The sequence below is a fragment of the Pinus tabuliformis genome, chromosome 3_1 (genome assembly GCF_031772625.1).
Source record: "Pinus tabuliformis cultivar Carrire ecotype Pingquan chromosome 3_1, CPIR1, whole genome shotgun sequence".
Classification (NCBI taxonomy): Eukaryota; Viridiplantae; Streptophyta; class Pinopsida; order Pinales; family Pinaceae; genus Pinus; species Pinus tabuliformis.
The window spans coordinates 190,297,681-190,320,151 of NC_142301.1; the positions used below are offsets into that span (position 1 = coordinate 190,297,681).

General features: G+C 40.6%; 1 protein-coding gene across 1 annotated transcript in view; it reads right to left on the bottom strand.

Annotated features, from left to right (window-relative positions):
• Positions 1-478: 478 nt before the first annotated feature.
• The window catches only part of LOC149186448 (putative receptor protein kinase ZmPK1), a 98,586-nt gene continuing 76,593 nt past the window's right edge, over positions 479-22,471 (bottom strand). Inside the window, exon 2 of the mRNA XM_089409347.1 lies at positions 479-1,294. Within this exon, the coding sequence (XP_089265473.1) occupies positions 479-1,294 (816 nt within the window). The remainder of the gene's footprint in view (positions 1,295-22,471) is intronic.

A 22,471-nucleotide genomic window follows, 5' to 3' on the forward strand; every position in this document is an offset into this window, starting at 1 on the left:
TGAAATCCTTAGTTGTTTTTAATTCGATCGGATTTCCGGCCCTGACGGCTTTGATTTTCAGCTACATGTATCTTTCTAGCAAAAATAAGGCATAATTATTGGCAAGGGATCTACATGCCAAGACATCAGTGTACAATGAGCAAATAGTATCCATTTGACTCATGACCTTCTCTAATCTGAGCTTCATTTTCTCAATTCTTTCCTCTTCCTTTCGGTATTTATCGAAGGTCTCACTTTCTGATGTATTTATGTCTTGAAGTTGCCTTTGTAATTCTTGGTATTTTTGTTGGGAGACAGTTTCCAGCTCAAGCCATTCTATGGTAAGCCGAGCCTGAGCTAAATCTTCTTGAAGTTTCACTATGCTGGGGTCGCTGCTCGTCATGATATCTTTGGCTTGGGTATTTGTCTGTGTACTCCTGCTATGAGAACGGATGCCTATTGTTTGTGTTTCTTTGCTGTAGGAGGCCCAAGCCTCTATCTAGGTATCCGTGCTATAGGAGGGTACCGTCTCTGTCTGAATAGCTAAGTCATGAGAAGGTATAGCCTCTATTTGGGTAGTTGCTTCTGCAAAAATTGCATGTTGTTCCTTAACAAGCTTAGTGAGTAAGGGCTCAGTTTGAGTCCCCGTAGCTTTTATTTCATGTAATTCAGTTTGAACGACTGCATTTATTGTTTCTGGGGTTTTATCTGGAACCTTCCCCACTGCTAATTTTCTTATCTTTCGCCTAAGCCTTTTTACTATTTTCCGCAGCCTCTGTTGTTCCTTCCTAAGCTTCTTAATTTTGTTTTTCTTATTTTTAGGAGGAAAAATTGTTCTGCTAATCATCTCTGCTCCTAACGAGCTCGGTTGCTCATCTTGGCTTTGTTCTACAAGAACTGTGTCCCCAGATTGGTAGTCATCTCCCTGGTTTGTTTCTATTTCTCCTGTTTGGCCTACATTCTCTGTATTTAGGCCTACCTGACTGGGTTCTTCTAGAGGCATATCACCAAGTTGGTTCACCTCTTCTTGAGTGGCCTCTACCCTTGTTTCTGCTTCGTAGCTTATGTTTTCTGATATAATTCTATCGTGGCCAGAGTTCATTGCAGATTGGGTTGCTCCAATGTTCAAATTGAGCAGGATTTCGGGTTGTATGAACTCATTCATATTGGCCAAAATCTGGGCCAATTCAATTTCATGCAGTAAATCACCTGGGGGACTTGATGTTGAGGGGAGTTCTGATTCATTGCTTTCCTCTTCTCCAGAATGCCTTGATTCTTCCCCATGGTCCGACTCAGGGTTATCCTGGCCTTCTATCTGCAATTTTTGTTCACTTCCCAGGCTAGATAATTCTATGTGCTAGTTGATACTGCCCTGGGGGTTTTCAGTTGCTCCTAAGTCTATCCTCAGGCAAGCAGAATGTCTGTGCTTTTTGGGAGTGTTTGCTGTAAGGGTAGTCCTCTTCCTTTTCGGAATAGGGTTAGGCGTAGGTAGAGCTAGGCCCCCTTCAATGGAAAATACTAATTCCTCCCAACTTGATTGCTACTGGGTGAGGTTGTAACTCACTATCAGCCTAATCAAGCAGTGGTGGCTCACGACGGTTTCTATATGTTGGGATTTTTTCATGCTTCGAGCAGTGTCATGCAACAGAAAATTCAAATATGCAGGAAAATTCACAGAGAATTTTTGTTTCAGAACTACTAGGAGTTTAAGTTGATGCGGCCTTACCACGTGTTTTCACCCATCACATGTGATGTAGTTCTGGATGACTCTAGCTAGTTCTCCCCATGGTTCTCCCAGGGATGATGGTCGAACTCCTTTGCCTTTGATGATCAGGTCCTGTCCCTCGTCCTTGAAGACTGCAATAGCATCCTACAACTTTAATATTTTATTAGCCCATACAGGTTCTTTTGCTGGTAATCCAGACACTTCAGCTATCATCGCATTTGACATTGTGATTTGCCTCCCTCTTATCATAGATTTCCCATTCTATAAATTTTGTAGGAATTCAATAGCAATGCTTCGTTGGGTTGCTGAAATCATGTGAAATATGTTATCCACCCAGCTCGAGCTAGAATTTCTTTGGCTGCATCAAAAACAACTAGTATTAGCGGATCCCTGCGTACCATTCTTCCTCCCATACTACCTGGATTCAACAAACAGTTAGTGTAGTAGATATATCGCAACAATAGATAGAGCTGAGTGACGGAACAACAAGTTGTTATAATGGTTATTTCGGATGATACTTTACAGGCATAAATACCGTTAACTAGGACTTGATATTGTTCCACATACTTCGTAATTATGGGATGTTGTATTGCCCTGCACAATCGAATAAAGGACTAGAACGCATACATAAATACATTCGAGGTTGCTCCTCCCCCCTTTGAAATGATAGGTCGCCTTCGACTGAATGAGTGAAGGAATGATGTGCTGGCAACGAAGTACAGGGGTGATAAAATTGGCAAGGTATGCATATTAATGATAGGATTGCAAAATATATTGGAGTGTTGAAATCAATGCCTATAACAAAAAGTATCAATAAGTGTGGAGATGTCATGAGGTGATTCAAAAAAGAAAAAGGACATCTGACACAGGAAAGATACCTTTCCATCATCATTCCACTTAAACGACTATGATTGATTTTTAAAAGATATCGCATGCATAAAGGTTCAAAAATAGATTAGGAACATAATTTCTCTATAGTAATGGTAAAAAAAATAAGAAAAGGGAGTTATAATAACTATTGATGTTAAAAATAAGACTCCAATACCATCAGCAGTGCTTCTGTTGCCCGCAGGTGTTTATAACCTCAACAGAGTTGCTTTTTCACCTTCTGGAACCATGATCCTCTATGTATAATTAGGAAAGTGCATTATGATGTCAGAGTAGAGACCAATGTACTGACTTGGTAACCAGATGAATACAATTCCATTCACTGGGAAGGAGCGAAAGGTGGGTAGGTCGGCTCGTGATGAGACCTCCTGTTCCAAGGATTTTATTTTTCTTATGCATCCATTGGATCATATCCCTGGTGAGGTGGCATTAGTGGGAATGCCACTTCACTGCTTCCTCATGATCATGGTAGGATGGCTCATGATGACACCCCTATCCTCCATCTGAAAAATCATAGAATTGTTAGTAAACATATGTATTTTGTTTTTTTTTGTTTTTAGACAACACTTCCTATTTATATATAGAGGGTGGCTCAACACTCCTTAAGAGTAGGGATGGTGGAATAAGTCTGAACATATCAATAGAAAAAAAGTGTGCCCTTAACCTTATTTGATGATAAAGAATAAAGAGAATTATAGGGGTTAGGGAAGAACTAGCATGGTACAAATAATCAATCAATTCGATTTATAGTGAAAATAAGGACAGTGAAGTGATATAGATGGTTGTGTCCTTCCTTTTTCAATCAATACAAAGCAATCTCATTAAAGATGATAATATTTGATTTTCTTGTTCCAGTAAACTTCAAATTTTGTATCCTTACATATATATTTGTATACTTGCCCTATAGAGGATCATAAAGAGTGAGCAAAGGAAAGGGATGATATTCACAAAGTGCTTATTTCCTAAAGGAAACATCAAAATAAAACCTCACCTGAAGAGTGTTGTTCCTTATAGGGAACAACAAGAAAAAACACACAAAAAGGTGTTGTTCCTTAGAGGGAACAACAACTGTTCCCTGTAAGGAACAACAAATGAAAAATACACATAGATGGTGTTGTTCCTTGTAGGGAACAACAAAAGGATATATACATGAAAGTGTTGTTCCTTATAGGGAACAATAGTTGTTCCTTAAATGGAACAACGAGAAGAAAAACTGCACACCGAAACTACTGTTCCTCAGAGGGGACAACAAGAAGAAAAACTGCACACCAAAAATTCTGTTCATTAGAGGGAAAAACAAAGGAAATACATGCCAGAAAAAATCATTGTTCCTTAGAGGGAACAACAAGAAGAAAAACTGCACACCAAAAATGTTGTTCATTAGAGGGAAAAACAAAGTAAATACATGCCAGAAAAAATGGTTGTTCCATAGAGGGAATGGCAGCTGTTCCTTAGAGGGAAAAAAACTGCTCCTTAGAGTGAACACCAGCTATTCCTTCTAAGGAACAACAAAAAGAAAGAAAAAATTAGACATGAAATTGTTGTTCCTTAGAGGGAACAACAGCTGTTCCTTAGAGGGAACAATAAGAAAACAACAACACATAGAATCGTTGTTCCTTAAAGGGAACAACAACTATTCCTTAGAGGTAATGGTAGCTGTTCCTTAGAGGGAATAACAACTATTCCTTAAAGGGAATTGTGGAAAAACAATTCCATACGAAATGATTGTTCCTTAGAGGGAACAACAGTTGTTCCTTAGAGAGCAACAGTTGTTCCTTAAAGGGAACAACAATTGTTCCTTAAAGGGAATAGTGGGAAAAAAAAACCATACGAAATGGCTGTTCCTTAGAGGGAGTAGCACGAAAACAAATACACGCGAAACTATTGTTCCTTAAAAGGAGCAACAATTGATCTTTAGGGGAGCAACAACTATTCCTTAAAGGGAACAACACGAAAACAAAGAAGTGAAAAATTGCTCACAAAATTGTTGTTCCTTAGAGGGAACAGTGGTTGTTCCTTGGAGGGAACAACAACTGTTCCTTGAAGGGAACAACAAGAAAAATCTGCACAAACATTGTTGTTCTTTAGAAGGGACAATAGTTGTTCCTTAGAGGGAACAATAGTTGTTCCTTAGAGGGAACAACAAAGGGAAAAAAAGAACTTATATATAATTTATACAAGCAAATTCAATCAAATAGAAAGGAGAATTTATGTACAAATTTCAAAAACAAATAAATTCTCCACTAGGCCAATGTTGTGGACTGGTTGCCCTCCTCAGCATGAATTTGTATGGTGGAATCTTCCCATAATTGTTGGCAAAAGGACTCCCTGGTAAGCGGTTTGTGATAAAGTCGTACTCGATGTCCATTCACTTTAAAATAGTAGCCAAACCCATCAATGGTGGCTAATGTGAGGGTGCCATTATCATGCACCTCTTGTATCTCATAAGGCCCTAACCATCTGGTCTGGAGTTTTCCTAGGAAATCCTGGAACCTAGAATCATACAGGAGTGCCCAATCTCCTTCGTGGAAGATCTTCTTCTTGATAAGGGAATCATGCCATTTCTCTCTTTGTTGTTGGATCAATGTAGTGTGCTGAAGAGCTGATAGCCAAATTTCATCCAATTCATTGATTTGATGTAGCCTATTAATCTGTGCTTCATTTAAGTCCAAGCCTACCTCCTGAGCTATCCTCAATGTCTGGATTTCAAATTCGATTGGGAAGATAGGTTCTTTGCCAAACACTATCTGATATGGGGAATATCCCGTGCTATTTCTCCATGTCATGCGGTATGCCAACAGGGCTTCTAGAAATCAAATGGCCCAGTCACGTCTACGTGATGTAATTGTCTTTATGAGTATTGCCTCGATTACTTTATTGGTGCTTTCTACCTGGCCATTTTCCTGTGGGTGGTATGGAGTTATGATTCTGTGCATGGTATGATGATTCTTTAATGTTGCAGTAATTTTATGGCATATAAATTGTGGCCCTCCATCCGTAATTATTTCTCTAGGAAAGACATATCACATGAATATTTGGAAAATAAAGTGGACTACCTAGTCCTCTGTTTCGCTAGGTAATACTTCTGCCTCCACCCATTTAGTCACATATTCTGTTGTGACTAGTATGTATGTCTTTTGATTAGATGATGGGTTTATTGGACCAATGAAATCTAATTCCAATTCTTCAAAAGGTTCAATGACTAATTGCGGATGCAGGGGCATCTCATCAGACTGCCCAAGGCATCCCATTCTTTGGCAACTATTGCATGCCTAGACGAACTTCTTGGTGTATTTAAAAATGGTGGGCCAATAATAGCCTGTTTGTAAGACTTTGTGACCAGTCCTGTGGTCTACAAAATGACCACCACAAGGCCCATCATGGCAAGCTTTTAGGATGTCGAAAACTTTATCTTCCCTGACACATCTTTGAATGTGCATATCAGCCCCTGTATGAAATAAATATCTATCGATCTAGGAGAACCGAGTGCTACGTTGTACTATTTGTTTTCTTTCATTAGGCGTTAGGTGCTTAGGTGATTTTCCCACTGCTAGGTAATTTGCGACATCCACGTACCGTGGTATTTTCACGGTGATAGCAAATAAGTGTTCATTAGGGAACTGGTCTTCTACTGCTGCTGAGTCACCTGTCTTTGGCATTTGTGAAAGGAAGCCTACTACTGGATTTTCTTTTCCTGTCTGATCTTTGATAGTTAAGTCGAATTCCTACAAAAGGATCAACCATATTGTCACTCTTCCATTTGTAACAGGTTTATTAGCTAGATATTTAATAGAAGAGTGATCAGTATACAAAACCACACAATATCCTATTATATAATGTTTGAATTTATTGATAGCATAGATTATAGGAAAAAATTCTTTTTCAGTCACAGTATAATTTAATTCAGCAGGAGATAGATTTTTGTTGATATAGTATATTGCATATGGCTTCTTATCTTGCTCCTGGCCAAGAACTGCTCCAATGGCTATGTCTGAAGCATCGGATGAAATCTTGAACGGTAAATCCCAGTTTGGGCCCCATAATACGAGGGATATTGATACAAGCCTTTTTAAATCTTCAAAAGCAATGTGACATTTGTTAGTCCAAATGAAATCGATATTTCCTGTTAATGCATATAATGGTGCAGCAATTTGAGAAAAATTCTTTATAAATCTTCTATATAGCTAGAAAATCCCAAGAAACTGTGTACGTCAGTCTGTGTGGAAGGGGTGGGTATTAAGAGAATTATCTGAATTTTTGTTGGATCTACCTGGATTCCAGCTGCTGAGATATAGTGACCCAAGATGAGGCCCTAGGTCATCATCATGTGGCATATTTCATGGCTTAAACAGAACCTGGTAGCAATGCATCTTTATAGAACTTTATCTAATGTTTGTAATGTTGGCTCGAAGTCATCTCCATAAGGTGTAAATTCATCCATGTACACCTCGAGCCCTTCATTTATCAGATCTGAAAAAATGCTGAGTATAGCCCTATGGAATGTTGTAGGTGCATTGCACAACCCAAAAGGTAAGACCTTGTAAGAAAATGTTTCCCAAGGGCAGGTAAAGGTAGTCTTATCCTAGTCTTTAGGGGCTATTTGAATTTGATTGTAGCCAGTAAAGCCGTCTAGGAAAGAAAATATTTTTTTTCCTACCAATGTGTCCAAGACCTGGTCAGTGAACGGAAGGGGAAAATGGTATTTTTGGGTTGCTTTATTAAGCTCTCTATAGTCAACACATATACGCCACTTTCCATTCTTTTTTGGCACCACTACTAAAGGAGAGACCCATTTGCTGTTAGATATAGGGTAGATGAAATTTACATCTAACAATTTTTGTAGTTCAACTTTAACAATGTCTTGAAGGTGAGGGTTTAACCTCCGTTGAGGTTGTCAAATGGGCCTAACATCTTTCTCTGTATAGATGTGGTGCATGCATAGTTGGGGATCAATCCCTTTCATGTCTGGGTAATCCCATGCAAAGGCCTCTTTATATTTTCTAAGAAGTTGAACAAGCTTCTACTCCTGGTCAACAGTCAGGTTTTTGTTAATATTTAAAGTTTTTCCTGGTTCAATTTCTACGGTTTTGCTGTTATAAACAGAAGTTGTTGGTATTTACTGGTCGTTAATCTCTTTTAAGGGATCTTCTTTTATTTCATTATCGAGGGCTGCTTTGATCATGTGACATTTTAGATGGGATATGGCATCTGGTTGGTTACTGTAAGTGTTAATGATGTCATCTTTTGTTTGATCCTGAATTCGAGAGCATCTTCTATAGTTAGCGGTGATCTAATTTTTTCAGTTAGATATGATACATGTTGTTTTCTAGTTTTGATTATTGTTAAACTTGGCTGAGTTGGAGGATATAAGGCTAAATTCTTCACATTGCTTCCTCTTGCTATAGTCATGCTGCCTGTTCGACAGCTTATGTAAGCATCTGCAGTTGCTAGCCAAGGTCTACCTAGAATTAGGGGATGTCCATCGAGTCAGTTTCTAGGATTGATGATCAGAAAATCTGCAGGATATTCCCAGGAGTCTACAGGCACCATTACATCTTGTAATGTGCCTTTTGGTTTGACTATCGATCTGTCAGCCAGTTCCAACAAGGTCATGTTTGGGTCCAAGGATGTAATGCCAAGCTTGTTATAGACATTTTTGTGCCTTACAGCATGAAGCATGAAATGTCCATAATCTAAGGGATCCAAAGTCCCTAAACATGTTGTTCCTACCCCTAGAGGAACAAGGTCAGCAAACCACAGCACTGAATAGCAGTTCTCCACCTGAAAACACTCAAAAACAAGGCAATTCTGGATCATGTCAACTGCTCCACTGAGCATATGCGCTGAATGTCAAGTGCTCCACTCTGTACCTGCATTGAATGTCAACTGCAAAGAAGGCCACCTGCGCTGAGCGTAGTTGGACAAGTGGCACAGTCATTCTTGAAAGTGTCAACGCCCAGGAAGCTTCCAAAATGACACTTGGATCAAGGAATTCGACTGGTGATGAGTAAGAGGATCTAGATCTCCAAGTGGAAGCAAGACCTCCAAGTGGACTCAAGAACTGAAGAATAACTGAAGTGAGAGAGGACACTAGTCAGCTCTCAAGCTGACTCATCCTTTCTCCAAAACTCCTATATATAGAGCTCTCTCATGAGGTCTATGGGGGCTGGAATCTTGTGAATGTAAGGAAGTGCTGTTGGTTTGAGTTTAGAGCTATTGGGTGATTTGCTTTGAAGGAGGTTAAGGGGAGATTTCTTTCTGCTGGGAAGGTGATGCTGGATTGGGCCTCTTATGGTTGTATCACTTTCTGAACTTTACTTCTTCCATTAATAAAGCATTTGAGGTTCTTCTATATGCATGTGTCTCAATGATTTATTGTCATGCTTGTGTATTTGATTTATTCTAATCCTTGAATCAATTATGAATGTATGCTTCTTGTAGTTTCCCTCTCTTGCCATTTTGCAGGATCTTGGTGTAGCTGGGCCAGTGAAAGAGCAAGGAGCTGGGAGCAAGCAACAAGGAGAGAAGATTGGATCAACCATTAGCAGAAGACATCGGTTAGTGGATCTCTTTCTCCCCTATTTTACTTTCATAAAGAAGAAAACTTAGATAGCTTTGCTTCGATTGTTGCTGAGGTACTATCACCCTTAGAGTGGGATAGGGTCATTCTGTATTGGATACTTTTCCCAACAACAAATTGGCGATTCCACTGGGGATCGTATCTTGTTGGTTGTTTGTGTTTTTGCTATTCATTTCATAAACACAGGGAGTACCGAATCGAACTGCATTTGGATCTTTCAAATGCAAAGTAGAGGGCAGCTACTCTAGCTCAGATTTTGGGCATGTTTATGATTTGAAGACCTGATCCACAAGGACTCTGAACAGTGCTTAGTGATAGCTTTTCATCTTCCTAATTACCCTTTAGTGTGTACTTGATAGATAGCTTTTGATTTGGCCAAAAACTGTGAATTTTTGAGCAATCTGTGACCCGGAAACCAAGAGAAACGAGAGTTTCTCTCTTCATTGCAGGCACTGTGAAGGCAGTCTGCATTTCATCGCAGGTCCCGAAGGGGCTACCTGCGCTGAATGTCAAACTGACAGTGTACTACCTGCGCTGAACCAGTTTTGCCTTGTGCAACTGGGGTTCCCTGCTGTTTATTGCCCTGTTTTCATCCTTGTTTTTGCAGCCTGTTATTAGTCAATGTACCTATTGAAACCACCTTTCCTTGCCACTATTCCGCCTCGGTTGTATAAAGAAACTGTATTTGTTCTTTGTATTTCTTATATCATTTGCAGTTTCCCATAACGAAAATTGAACTAGTCTTGCTGTGGCCTCTTAGATCTAGACCTGTGATAAGTGTCGTATTGATCTTAAGAGTTAGTTTGTTTGCTGTTCATAGCTGATTGAGCTTTTGCTTTTGTCATATGGTTTGAATTTATGTATTTCTAGTGTTGAAACAAGTAAATCTTAAGGTGTCTTTTGATTTTGGACAAAGCTTGTTTGCTTTCACTTGAAATTGAATTCAAAATTATACAACAACTTTCTTTTTGTAATACATCAACATTAAGAAAGAGAAAAGAAATACCTGCATTGTGCATGTGCATTTTGATAATTTGTATGTTGATTTAGGGAAAAGTGCATTAGTGTGTGCTCTATGATCTGTGTGAAAAGATGATGTCTTTCTTTTCCCTCAGTAGTTAAGATTTTCAAAGTTGAAAGATTGAAAAGCTTGCTTATCATCTTAGACTGCATTTAGGAAGTTGTATTATACATCTCGTGGTGATCCATAAAGGCAAACTGCTAAACAAGATCAACTTAAAATGAATTGAATTTACATAACAACGCTTTGAAACATAACGCAAACACATAGAGGTCTAAGCTAGAGACGTGTTCCGGCGTCGTTAAACGTGATATCTTAGCGTTGAGTGGTTGGGTGATTCCTCCACGGTGAAGCGATAAGTATCAATACGGACTTGTGCTCCCACGTATCGTCGCGTATATATTGGGAGACCCCTATAGGAACAAAGCCTTTATCCATAGGAAACCGTGTCGGCCGCCCTACTGATCGCAATGCAGTGAACACAGCATTCACGAAGATCGACCACCCGTACCGTAAAACGTATTCTGTGGTTTTGCGAAAGGTTTGGCACACCCTCTGCCTAGATCTCCAGAGCAGTTTCTTTTGGCCTTTTTCAAACTCTATAACTGAAAAAGTCCATCCGAGCATTTGTTACTTCGGGCTCGTTAAAACATCGAAGGAGACTAGAGTCATCTTTAGCTTTTTCTCGACTCTTAAAAAGTGAAAAAGCAAGTTGTGTCTAAAGCATCGTTATAAAATTTATTTTAAATGGAACATAATCACCTCCTATTCCTGCATTGATCTGTAGGTCGAAAACATGGAACGCCCCAACCAAGGAATTCCCCATGATGGAAATCCTAGCCTTTTCTCCTCTTGGGGAGAAGTTGGTGCGCCCCACATGGCCACATTGTCGCTTCCAGGACTGACAATTGGCCTGCCAATTTGGCTATTCTCAACCAATGTAGTTCAGAACACCATGGTTCCTGAACAGTCGAGTCAACAGTTAGATCAGTCTAGAGCTGCCCACCAGCCTTCTACTTCCTATAACTCTTCCTCCAATCCCTCGTCTTCGCAAGGTAGAGCCGGCAAAAGCCAAGCTCCCATGGAGAAGAAGGAGAAGAAGAAGAGAGAGAAGAAGAAGAAGGAGCCTAAGGCGACTGGGGGCAAGCAAAAGACATCTGACAAAAATCCACACACAGCACAGACCGGGCCTAAATCGCCATGTGTCATATGTAGAGGAGACCACTTCCATAGAGATTGTCCCTGTATTCCCCGGATACTAAGGGACTGGTCCCCTCGTTTGCACAATTCGGGAGCATCAACCTCTGATAGCCATGTTGAATGCTTACCGTCAACCAGCGAAAGTGAAGGTTCAAGACAAAGAGGGGAAGTAAGATCCCCCTGCAGACTGTGTGAGGGCGATCACGCCATCCACCGTTGTCCCTTCTTAGACGAAGCGAAGAGAGTTTTGGAAGATCGTCCGGTTTCACCGTTGAGACTTCCTCCTGGATACAAAAAACTCGTGCCAAGTCCTTTGTTGGTTGAGAATACAGCTGGCCCGCTCAAGTGGTCGGCTGAAGCGTCAGTCATTGAAAATGAACCTACTGAATCCAGACCGGACGAAAGTCCAAAGGTCGAAACGGCAGTTGACCCGGTTCTCCCTTCAGAAGTTTCATCTTCAAATGACACCGTCACTGAAGACTCATCTTCAAATGACACCCTCACTGAAGAGAATAAGGATGACACCATCCAGATTATTTTCATCAACACAGACTCTGATGAGCATCAGGGCAATGCGCCCATTCCTTTATCGCAGGAAGGAACATCGTCAGGGTCATATCCGGCCGTATATTCGGTCCCACCACCAAGCAACCTGGTTGTATCCTTTGATTGGAATCAACTAGGCAGACCCCGGTTGCTAGCCAGTATACCATTCAGAATCATAGTCCAAATATACAGAATGGTAATGGCTGGCACTATCATTAATGAAGGGGCATCTGTGAGTATCCTTTCCTCTATTGCTTGGAAAGCACTGGGTTCCCCGACACTTTTGCCTGAGATAAGAAATCTCTCGGGTTTCGATAAAGGAACCAGTCGACCATTACGGATCCTCCCCAATGTGCCTATAACATTGAAAGGAAAGACCGTTCAAATGAACGTGATGGTCGTTCAAGGACCCTTGGATTATAACCTACTCCTTGGACGAGACTATATATATTGCATGGGAGCAATAGTCTCCTCACTCTTTAGAGTAATGTGTTTTCCACACGAAGGAAGAATGGTCAAGCTCGTAGACCAACTTTCATTTCCGGGATCACGCATCACAAATAGTCACATACCAACCCTGAATGGCCTATTCAATCAAGAAATGTCTCCACCCCCAGTCCTTCTTCCCGATGAGTGCGAGTGATTCAGAAAGATAGGACTGGAACCCAGGGGGCATGCATCCTGGTCTGCTTTGGGCAGAGAAAACCTTGGGTATAAGATAGAATTTCCACGAGAGAATATGACTAGTCCGTACCCCGTCCATAGAGGAAGAGGGGTTGTTCTGGAATAGGATTCTTTTGTCAAAGTTACGTGTTTGACAAGAGTCATTCACCCTTGTCTATTTCGGTAGACAGTGCCGAGGAAATGTTTTTGTTTGAAGAAGTTAACGAAACAATCTTTGGGTAACCAGAAAGAGGCAAGCCTCCCTCAATAACACAAATGTTTTGTCTTTGAGTAGTGTTCTTCTCTTGTCGCAAGTAGTTTCTCTCTTGTCGCAAGTAGCTGTTCTCTTGTGATCTTGCAAAAGATCTGTTAAAAATTGGGCTGACGAGAAGACAAGTATCACGTAAGACCCGTTAAAAATAACAAGAAGACAAGTATCGTTAACATTAGACTGGAAAGACGACAAGTAGCTGTGAACACCCAAAGAAAAACAGAGGTGGGAAGGAGGAGGGGCAGCCTTGAAATTGTATTTTATACTTGGGGGCATGCAAACTTTTTGGAGTGCAAGCGAAGAGCAGTTATTTATCTGTTTTTTGGATTAGTCGTTTCCGAACTTGCATAAAGAAAGGATATGGAGTAAAGCTTAGTGAAGATGAAACTCCTTAAAAAATAGAGATCTCACAGGGGACATTTCTTATCTTATGACTGGTATATCGAGCGGTTTTAGCATAAAGTTCATGCTCGTTAAAAAATAAACGCAAGATCCGAGCAGTTTTAACGCGGTCTTCATGCTCGTTAAAAAATAAATAAAAGCAGTGAGCAATGTTTCCCCCAGAGTTTAAGCTCATTTTTAAATAAAAAATGAACCTATTTCCGGTGAATAACCTCTGTGATCGTAAATTTATCAGCCATAAAAAGCCTTGGTCGTGTTTGCACCTGCCACCTCCACCGTCATTTGGCCGATCGTTCACCTCCATATGATTGTTTACCCATTTTGAGGAACAGCTGCGAAGAGTGATTTCACCTAGCCATCCTCGTGACACTGCCGTGATTGGAAAATTCCAACCTGTACCTGGAATCAGTTGCTATCCCTGTTTATCACTCGTTCCTCAAAAGACGAGTCTTCTTTAATCTCTTTTCATCTGACTCGTAAAATATGAAAAGTTTGCCGAGTTTTGGCCTTCCAGCTCGTTAAAGTGACCGGAAGAGCTATCCCTCCTCTAGATTTTAATCTTTTTGGACCTGAGGGATTATTGCACAAAAAGGTCGAGCACTTGTTTTATTCGGCTCGTTAAAGTTATCGAAAACTTATCCCTTCTGTATTGTTTTACACTTTTTCGGACTTAAGGGATTAGATGACGAAAAAGGAATTTTGGAGTTAACTTTCTGTACCTTTTCAGACTCTCTAAAAATGAAAAGGACCGAGTTTTATTTGTCGTTAGACTCGTTAAAATGATTAAATAGCGACAAACTTGTCTTTAGACGAGAACGAGTTTCCCTATCTCTAGGCTCGTTAAAACATAGCGATGGGCTTGCCCGAAGGGCAGGTTATAGAACAAGCATATGTTATCCTCCTCAAGCTTGACAAAAATAAAGAGGTACTGGTCAGAAATGACTGGGGAAAAATTGGGAGAACCTCAAAGCTTTAATGGTAGCAAGTTGCTCTTGAACATGACACTTTTCCTCTGTACCACATCGGGTTGGGTTGTTTCATTCACCGGTCTCATCACCATGGTCTCGCCAAACCATCCATTTGGGGTAATGCTACCGATCCATCGCATCAGTGTCATTATATGTTCAAGAGATGTTGTTCAGAAAGAGTCAACCGTGTCCCATCCACTGCCATACATTATCCTTCATCCATCCATGACCGCCTCCCTGAATCATATGTCACAGATTGTTTTCACCTCCACTAAAATCATTAGCTTCGTTCCGTGTCACTGATGTGGGATTCATTAAGGCCCTCCTTTGACGGATCACTTCTTGTCGACTTCAGCTCATTATCCAAGGAGTTGATCTAGGAACAAAACCCCCAGTACTTTGAAGCTTGCATGCCTCAATGGCAAGTTTCTCACTTCCGGCGACAGGTATACATCAATGACCTTCGACCGAAAGATTTTACGTGGTGTTCGACACCAAGTCCTTTATTCACACCACGTGAATTGTACTGCAGTACCTTGAGGGTCATTATCATTATCGGTGATTCCTCTCGCGCTTGTTAACGGTTTACATCATTGACCGGTAATCAAGCGATGTCTTTCCATGTTCGACTTCAGCGCAATTCTCACATGGATCGACTTGTACTTAGAGCGAAGATCGAACGAGTTTGAAGACCCCGGATCTAGTTTCATCCATCCGGGCTGCGATATATATTCAGGAAATATAAAGACATTTGACATGTACATCATTGCAGCAAATGATCATCGTACTCAAAGGATGATAATTTCAGCAGAGAATTATCAGTCTACCATCAGACGATCGTCTGTTCTATGTACCAAAATGAATTTATAAAGCTGAGCATGGGAATGCCCGCCTCAGCTAGATCATGAAAGCAGAATGAAAAATAATGTATTGTATTTTATTTTATTACAGGTCATCTCTCAGCGATTGAATGAACTTCGGATCCTCCTGATAAAGCATTTCACCCGATAAACGACCTCATACTTTAGGGGGCAACTGTTATAGACATTTTTGTGCCTTACAACATGAAGCATGAAATTTCCATAATCTAAGGGATCCAAAGTCCCTAAACATGTTGTTCCTACCCCTAGAGGAACAAGGTCAGCAAACCACAACACTGAATAGCAGTTCTCCACCTGAAAACACTCAAAAACAAGGCAATTATGGATCATGTCAACTGCTCCACTGAGAATCTGCGCTGAATGTCAAGTGCTCCACTCTGTACCTGCGCTGAATGTCAACTGCAAAGAAGGCCACCTGCGCTGAGCGTAGTTGGACAAGTGGCACAGTCATTCTTCAAAGTGTCAACGCCCAGGAAGCTTCCAAAATGACACTTGGATCAAGGAATTCGACTGGTGATGAGTAAGAGGATCTAGATCTCCAAGTGGAAGCAAGAACCTCCAAGTGGACTCAAGAACTGAAGAATAACTGAAGTGAGAGAGGACACTAGTCAGCTCTCAAGCTGACTCATCCTTTCTCCAAAACTCCTATATATAGAGCTCTCTCATGAGGTGTATGGGGGCTGGAATCTTGTGAATGTAAGGAAGTGTTGTTGGTTTGAGTTTAGAGCTATTGGGTGATTTGCTTTGAAGGAGGTTAAGGGGAGATTTATTTCTGTTGGGAAGGTGATGCTGGATTGGGCCTCTTATGGTTGTATCACTTTCTGAACTTTACTTCTTCCATTAATAAAGCATTTGAGGTTCTTCTATATGCATGTGTCTCAATGATGTATTGTCATGCTTGTGTATTTGATTTATTCTAATCCTTGAATCAATTATGAATGTATGCTTCTTGTAGTTTCCCTCTCTTGCCATTTTGCAGGATCTTGGTGTAGCTGGGCCAGTGAAAGAGCAAGGGGCTGGGAGCAAGCAGCAAGGAGAGAAGATTGGATCAACCATTAGCGGAAGACATCGGTTAGTGGATCTCTTTCTCCCCTATTTTACTTTCATAAAGAAGAAATCTTAGATAGCTTTGCTTCGATTGTTGCTGAGGTACTATCACCCTTAGAGTGGGATAGGGTCATTCCGTATTGGATACTTTTCCCAACAACAAAGCTTTTGCCAAGTTGTTGTTGTAAGAATATTGATTGCTGTCCCTAAATCAACTAATGCATTGGGAAATGAGCATCCATTTATTTTCACAATGACTATAGGATTTCCTAGGTCCTCATATTTTACAGGTGTTTCTCTGCCTGATAGTAAATCAGATAAGGTACCGACTACATGGACAGTTGGTGTTGTTTTTATTTTCTCTTTGGATTTTTCGTGCACAATTCCTTAATAGTTTTTGCATAAATTGGAATGTCCTAACTAGCTTGGAGGAGAGGTATTTTTACACATAAATTTTTCAATTCTCTTAGAAGATCAAAATCGGGATATTTTATTAGGTGGGGTATGATTAATCTTTTTGGGAATGGTGGAGAAGAGGTGATTGCTTGATCGTGAGTTTTCTGTTTAACCATGTTCTCCACTTGTGGTGCTTGTTCTACAGGTAACACATCCTAGATTTGTTTATTTTTATCCCCCTATGATTCTATTATCTGCCTAGACATTAATTGAAGCTCATTGCACTCCCTCAACTCGGTTTCTGGTTTTGGTCCTTCAATAATTTACATAGATTGAACCGATCTGTTGTTGGGGTTTGGGTTGGGTTGGGTTGGGAGATGCGGTTGTAGGTTGGTATGAGGGTTCTATTGTAATGTGTAGGGTGCTGGTAGTGTGGGTTGAGGTAGGGGGATTGTTCTTGCTAGCTAGTTCATAGGTCTTTGCCAGCCTGATTGCCAGTTCTGGTTCTGTGAGGTGGAGGGTGACCATTGAGATTGATATGCATTGTTCTGCCATAACAGTGGGAAGTAAGAGGAGTTTGGCCAATTGTTATTTTGATTTGATTGGTTGGGCCAAGGTGGCATAGAGAATGGTTGTTGTGACCAATTGGAAAAAGGTGGCTGGTTCTGCCACATAGCTCCTGGGTATTGTTGCGAATTATATTGCGAGGGTTGAAAGATGGACCAGTAGGCATACTTGTTTGTCGTGGTTGCCATTGGTGATGCTGATTTAGTAGGTAGATTGGTTCTATTTCTTCCTCTGCCTCTTTATAGACTACTTTTAACCCTGGGAGTGATGGGTAGCTTTCTGTGGCATGATCTTTAGTACATATGGCACAGGTTTGCACCATATTCAGCGGGCACTCTTTTTTACTATGCTTCTTCTTGCATCTAGGACAGAATATCACCAAGTTTTGTTCTGCTTCAGCCTACTTTTTCTTGGCTTGCATAATGTCTAATTGCATTGTCAGAGTTCCCAAGATATCTATTTTGAAATCCTCTAGTAGGTTGCCAATTTCTACATGAGTTATACCTCCACCAGAGATTTTGTTGTCCCGGGAGTTCATGTCGCATTCTGTTGGTTTCAATCTCATACTGCCTCTTGAGCACCTGATACACAATTTAATAATATCATCATAGTCTTCTTGAGATATATCACCTTTACCCATAATATTTAATGTCTCTACCCATTGTTCCTTCATCCCTTTAATCAGTGTAGTTTTTAGCACGTTATCAGGCAAAGGAAAAGTTGCATAGGGAGACCACTGGAGGTTATATTGAAAGCGTTCCACATATTCTTCTAACATTTCACTGGGTCTTGCTACCATTTGGAATATTTCGTCCTTCAATTCCCTAGATCTACAATAGTCCTGATATTTTTTAAGGAAAGCGGTTTTCATTTGATCCCAATCATTTATTGTACCCCCACCTAATCCCATAAACCAATGCAAGGCTGCTCCTTTCAATGTAGAAGGAAACAAGTTTTGTTTTTTGGGGTCGGTGGTATAATCATAGCCCTGACATAATACATCAAATTTAAACAGAAATGCATCTGGATCCTTTGATGTGAGTCCATGAAAAGTGGGAATATTTTGCAAAGGGATGGCTTTCATGGGTGGATTGACCGTTGTGTCAACAATGGGATACTACAATGTGGAAGTCTGGGGTGCTTGTGGGTTATTGGTGATTTGATCAAATATATGTCGGTACCCTTTTGAGATCTCTAAAGAGTTATTCCTAGGATGGTTAGAAGGTGTGGGAATGATTTTAATAGCACTCCCTCGGTCTGGGATACTGGGTGTTCCTTGTTGAATTACTACCTAAGGGGATATTGGCTCCTCTGTTTCCCCTGTTTCTCCTCCTCCTTCATGAATATTACAAGAATTCCCTTCTTGTGAGGAAATTGGGTGTGAATTTTCAATTTATTGAAAACTCTGCTCAATCCCTAATATTTTACTGTGGACCTCAGCGTAGGTTACAGATGGTGAGCCTGTGGCTTGAAGGGAGATAGTAGGTTTTCTGGAAGCAACGTTTCTAGGACCTACTGATGGCTGAGATTTGGCTTTCTTTAAAATGTCGTCTATGAAAGTTGATTGTGCAAGGGTCACTAGTCCCTTAGATTTGTTAGGTTTGGGTAGTGGAATTCGATTGCTTTCAAGTTTTTTGTTCTTAGTCATTCATGCAAACAATTCAAATGTTTATCTCTACCCTAAGTTCCTAAAAATTATACTGGAAAGCAGGTGGGCGAGTAGGTGTTTGACGTGCTCCGTACGCAGGTTCTTACCTTTCATTTTTAATACCCAGTTCTTTCTCAATAGACACACAGCAAATACCTACTTCAAATTTTTGTAATTGTGCTAAAAAGCAAGCGGAGGAGAAAGCACTTTACTTACTCGGTACGTAGGTTCTTACCTTCTGTTTCAATACCCAATTCTTCTTCAACAGAAATCATCAAATGTACATTACTCTTTAGAAATGGCTACATTCTCCCCGGCAATGGCGCCAAAATGTTGCTCGATAAAAGGTGCCTTTTAAAACTCTTAATTATCCTCAAATGAATTATCAATCCAAGCAAGTATTCTTATTTCAAGAGTGTACACAGTGTGTGGCTGCTATTTACTCAGAGAGTAATGTTTCTAAATTGCAGTATAGATATTTTAAATACAAGATTAAACGGATGCATCTAGTAAATTTTAATTGCAATTAAAGAAAAATGAATCCTTTAACTAAATAAAATCTTACATTCATCAAAGTAATAGCAACATCGGTTGAGAGTACAGTAATGATAACTCATCCCTCTTTAATTGATTCAATCTAAATCAAACCCAATCCTCAATAATTAATTTAAACAGCAAATGAATATCAATCTAAGAGTTTCAACAACAATAGTTAATACTCTTTACAGTTGATTACATAAAGAGGAATATTTATCTAAGAGACTTGATCTAAAATGAAAGCAACTTAAATCAATGACAATCCTGCAAATTATAAAATAAAAAGATTCTGTCAATAATGGAAAATAATAAACATCGCAACAATAAAATCACAAAAAGCAAGAATACTATCAAAACATCACACTTGCGAGAATTAGAAATGTATGACACAAGAAGATCAGTTGAATCCACTAGAGGTCGGGCCCTTAGCCGCTAGCGAAAAACTACATAGTTACTTCAGGAAAGGGTGAAAAGCTAAATGCTAAATGCGATCCCTCAGGATCTCTTGATCTTGAGGGATTCACAACAGTTTTCAATCTTCAGACATCATTTCCTTTCCTGTGCATATCCTCTTGATTTGCTTTTGGCCATATCTGCAACCACCATGTTCCTTCTTTAGCTTGTCAATTCTTGTTGTTCCTTCTTAGGGAATAGCATTTGTCCCTTTTGTTGTTTTCCTACATAAAGGAAAGTAATAATTAGCTAAGTCATAACTGCAGGTAATTTCTTCATTTCTTACCATAATTCCTTAATATATTAGCGCATTGAGATATAGAAAGGTTAAGAATAAAGGAAAAGGATGATGAGTTTAATAGTAAATGCATACCTTTTCCATGACCCAACACAGTTCAGCATGGTGAGCACGATCAAGCTACTCATATTCAGAGGAGTAGGGAATGAGGATCCAGACTAGTTCTGGTTCATGGTAAGAGCAGTGTGGGAAGCACAAGGGGTCATGAACAACAACATTAAGAAGGCTACATTGGTGAGCATACTGTAGGATCGCGCATTGACATGGTATATCAAGCACTCTAATGATCACCCAAATGCAGGGATAGCAGAGATCCATAATGCATTGAACAGAGAATTTAGTTGACCGAAATCAGAGACACAGTCAATCATCGGGTTTAAAGAGATTGAGATGCTTCCAAGTGAGACCACCTGGGATCTAGATCAATGAATAATGTGCACAATCCGCGACGCTAATATGTTGCTAACGGATGTGCACCACCATGCATGGTTTGTGGAATCTCTGACACTGCACCTGAGGACGACGCTGTCACAATAGAAAATTTCAACCCAGGCTGAAGCATTGGAAATGGTGATGAGGTTGCATGAGACACTGATACAAGATCTGGATTTGGGAGTTCAACAAATCCACGTGCAACTACAGAATCTCTGCCTGGAAATGTAGAGCTTGAAGTAGGATAGGGCACCGCAGCCAGAGGCACGTGAGGAAGTATGGTGCATAAAATGCAAGGGCCAGGGCCATGACAAGGATCATTGTCTAGTATTCACGAACTACTTGGCAGGAGGGGGACCAATGCCGTTGAGACCAGAGGCACAAGAAGGGTTGAGTGCGACACTTGTGTTAGGGTGCGCAATTTGTCAGATAGGAGGAAAACACACGATGAATAATTGTCATTTGTTGTAGAAGTATACACAGACTCCCCAACAAGTGTTTTGTAATTTCTACAGGTCAGTAGGCCACGATGAGCGTACTTGTCACAACTACAAGTTAATGATGGATTAGACCGCAGCTTATCGGATGCAGACAGAAATGCGAGCCCTCGACCCAGTGGCAAGGATGGTGTGCACTCGATTTAGAGGGCAAGGTCAAGGACGAGGAGGAATGGGACCAGGAAGAGGCCACGAACAGTTAATTTGTTACAATTGTGGAGGACTAGGGCACTATGCCTACGATTGTACCAACCTAATGATAATATCCTTTTCATACTCTGCTCAGTTCGATCATGAAGTAGTAGATTGTCCTATGTTGATCACACAGATGCACGAGAAAGGGGTACTTTAGCCTCCTCTGACACAGAATATTCAAATGACGAGGTTTGAACCACGCGAAGAAGACTCAAATGTGAACACGATGCTCAGAAGCGATCTGACCATAGGGGAGGATAAGGGGAAGTAGCTTGAGGAAGATACATGGGTTTGCAAGGTTCCTACAAAGGAACCTGAGTTTGATGTAGAACACACAAAGGAGATGTTCATGGAAGCTAAGAAGAACTTCATGAAGGCCTCCACTTCAGGTAGCAAGGATCAACCAGAGCCAGGGATGGATCCTTCTATGCTTACTACCTTTTTGGAGACATGCATGAAACTTCTACACGACAATAAGGTAGTTAAGGGACTACAAGAGTTGATCACCAGGTGTGCAGGGTCAAGGGAACTGTGCATAGTCCGGAAACTAGGAGAGCACGCATTGCGCATTGGGAAGGAAATGAGATTGACGGCACAGATTGGCGAGTATGAAATGGATCAGGTAATCCTAGACCTAGGTTCGGACGCAAATGTATTACCGAAGCAGACATGGGAATGTATGGGCAGGCCCGCATTACAGTGGTTCCCTATTCATTTACGAATTGTGAACCAACATAATATTTTTCCCATGGGGAGGTTGCAAGGGGTAATAGTTGATATCAAAGGCGCGAGCACACAGACAAACTTTGAAGTAATAAATATTGTCAATGAAAGCAATCCTTATCTCGTGTTGCTAGGAATATACTAGGCCACTGATGTGAATGGAGTCATCAACCTGAAGAAGCGGAAGATGATATTCGAGAAAAAGTCCCTACGCGTAGTAGTCCTGCTAGACCCAGCCGAAGGAGCGCACTACACTGAACCTGTGCGTGATGATGGAAGCGACAATGAGCTGGATTGTATTTACAAGATAACTATGCGAGTTCAGGATTGGGTGAATCCAACTACCTCATGGGAGCACACAAGTTCCTGCACCTCAGATTTAGACAAAGAAGATGATCGCTGGCACAATTGGTTGAACAAAGTGGCAACAATGAATTGCTACATGATGCTTAGATCACTACGTTGCGTAACAACACAGACCTGAGATCTGCCAAAATATGATGGATTGACAATGATGGATGAATTCTTGAGCAAGTTTGAAAGCGTAGTACCG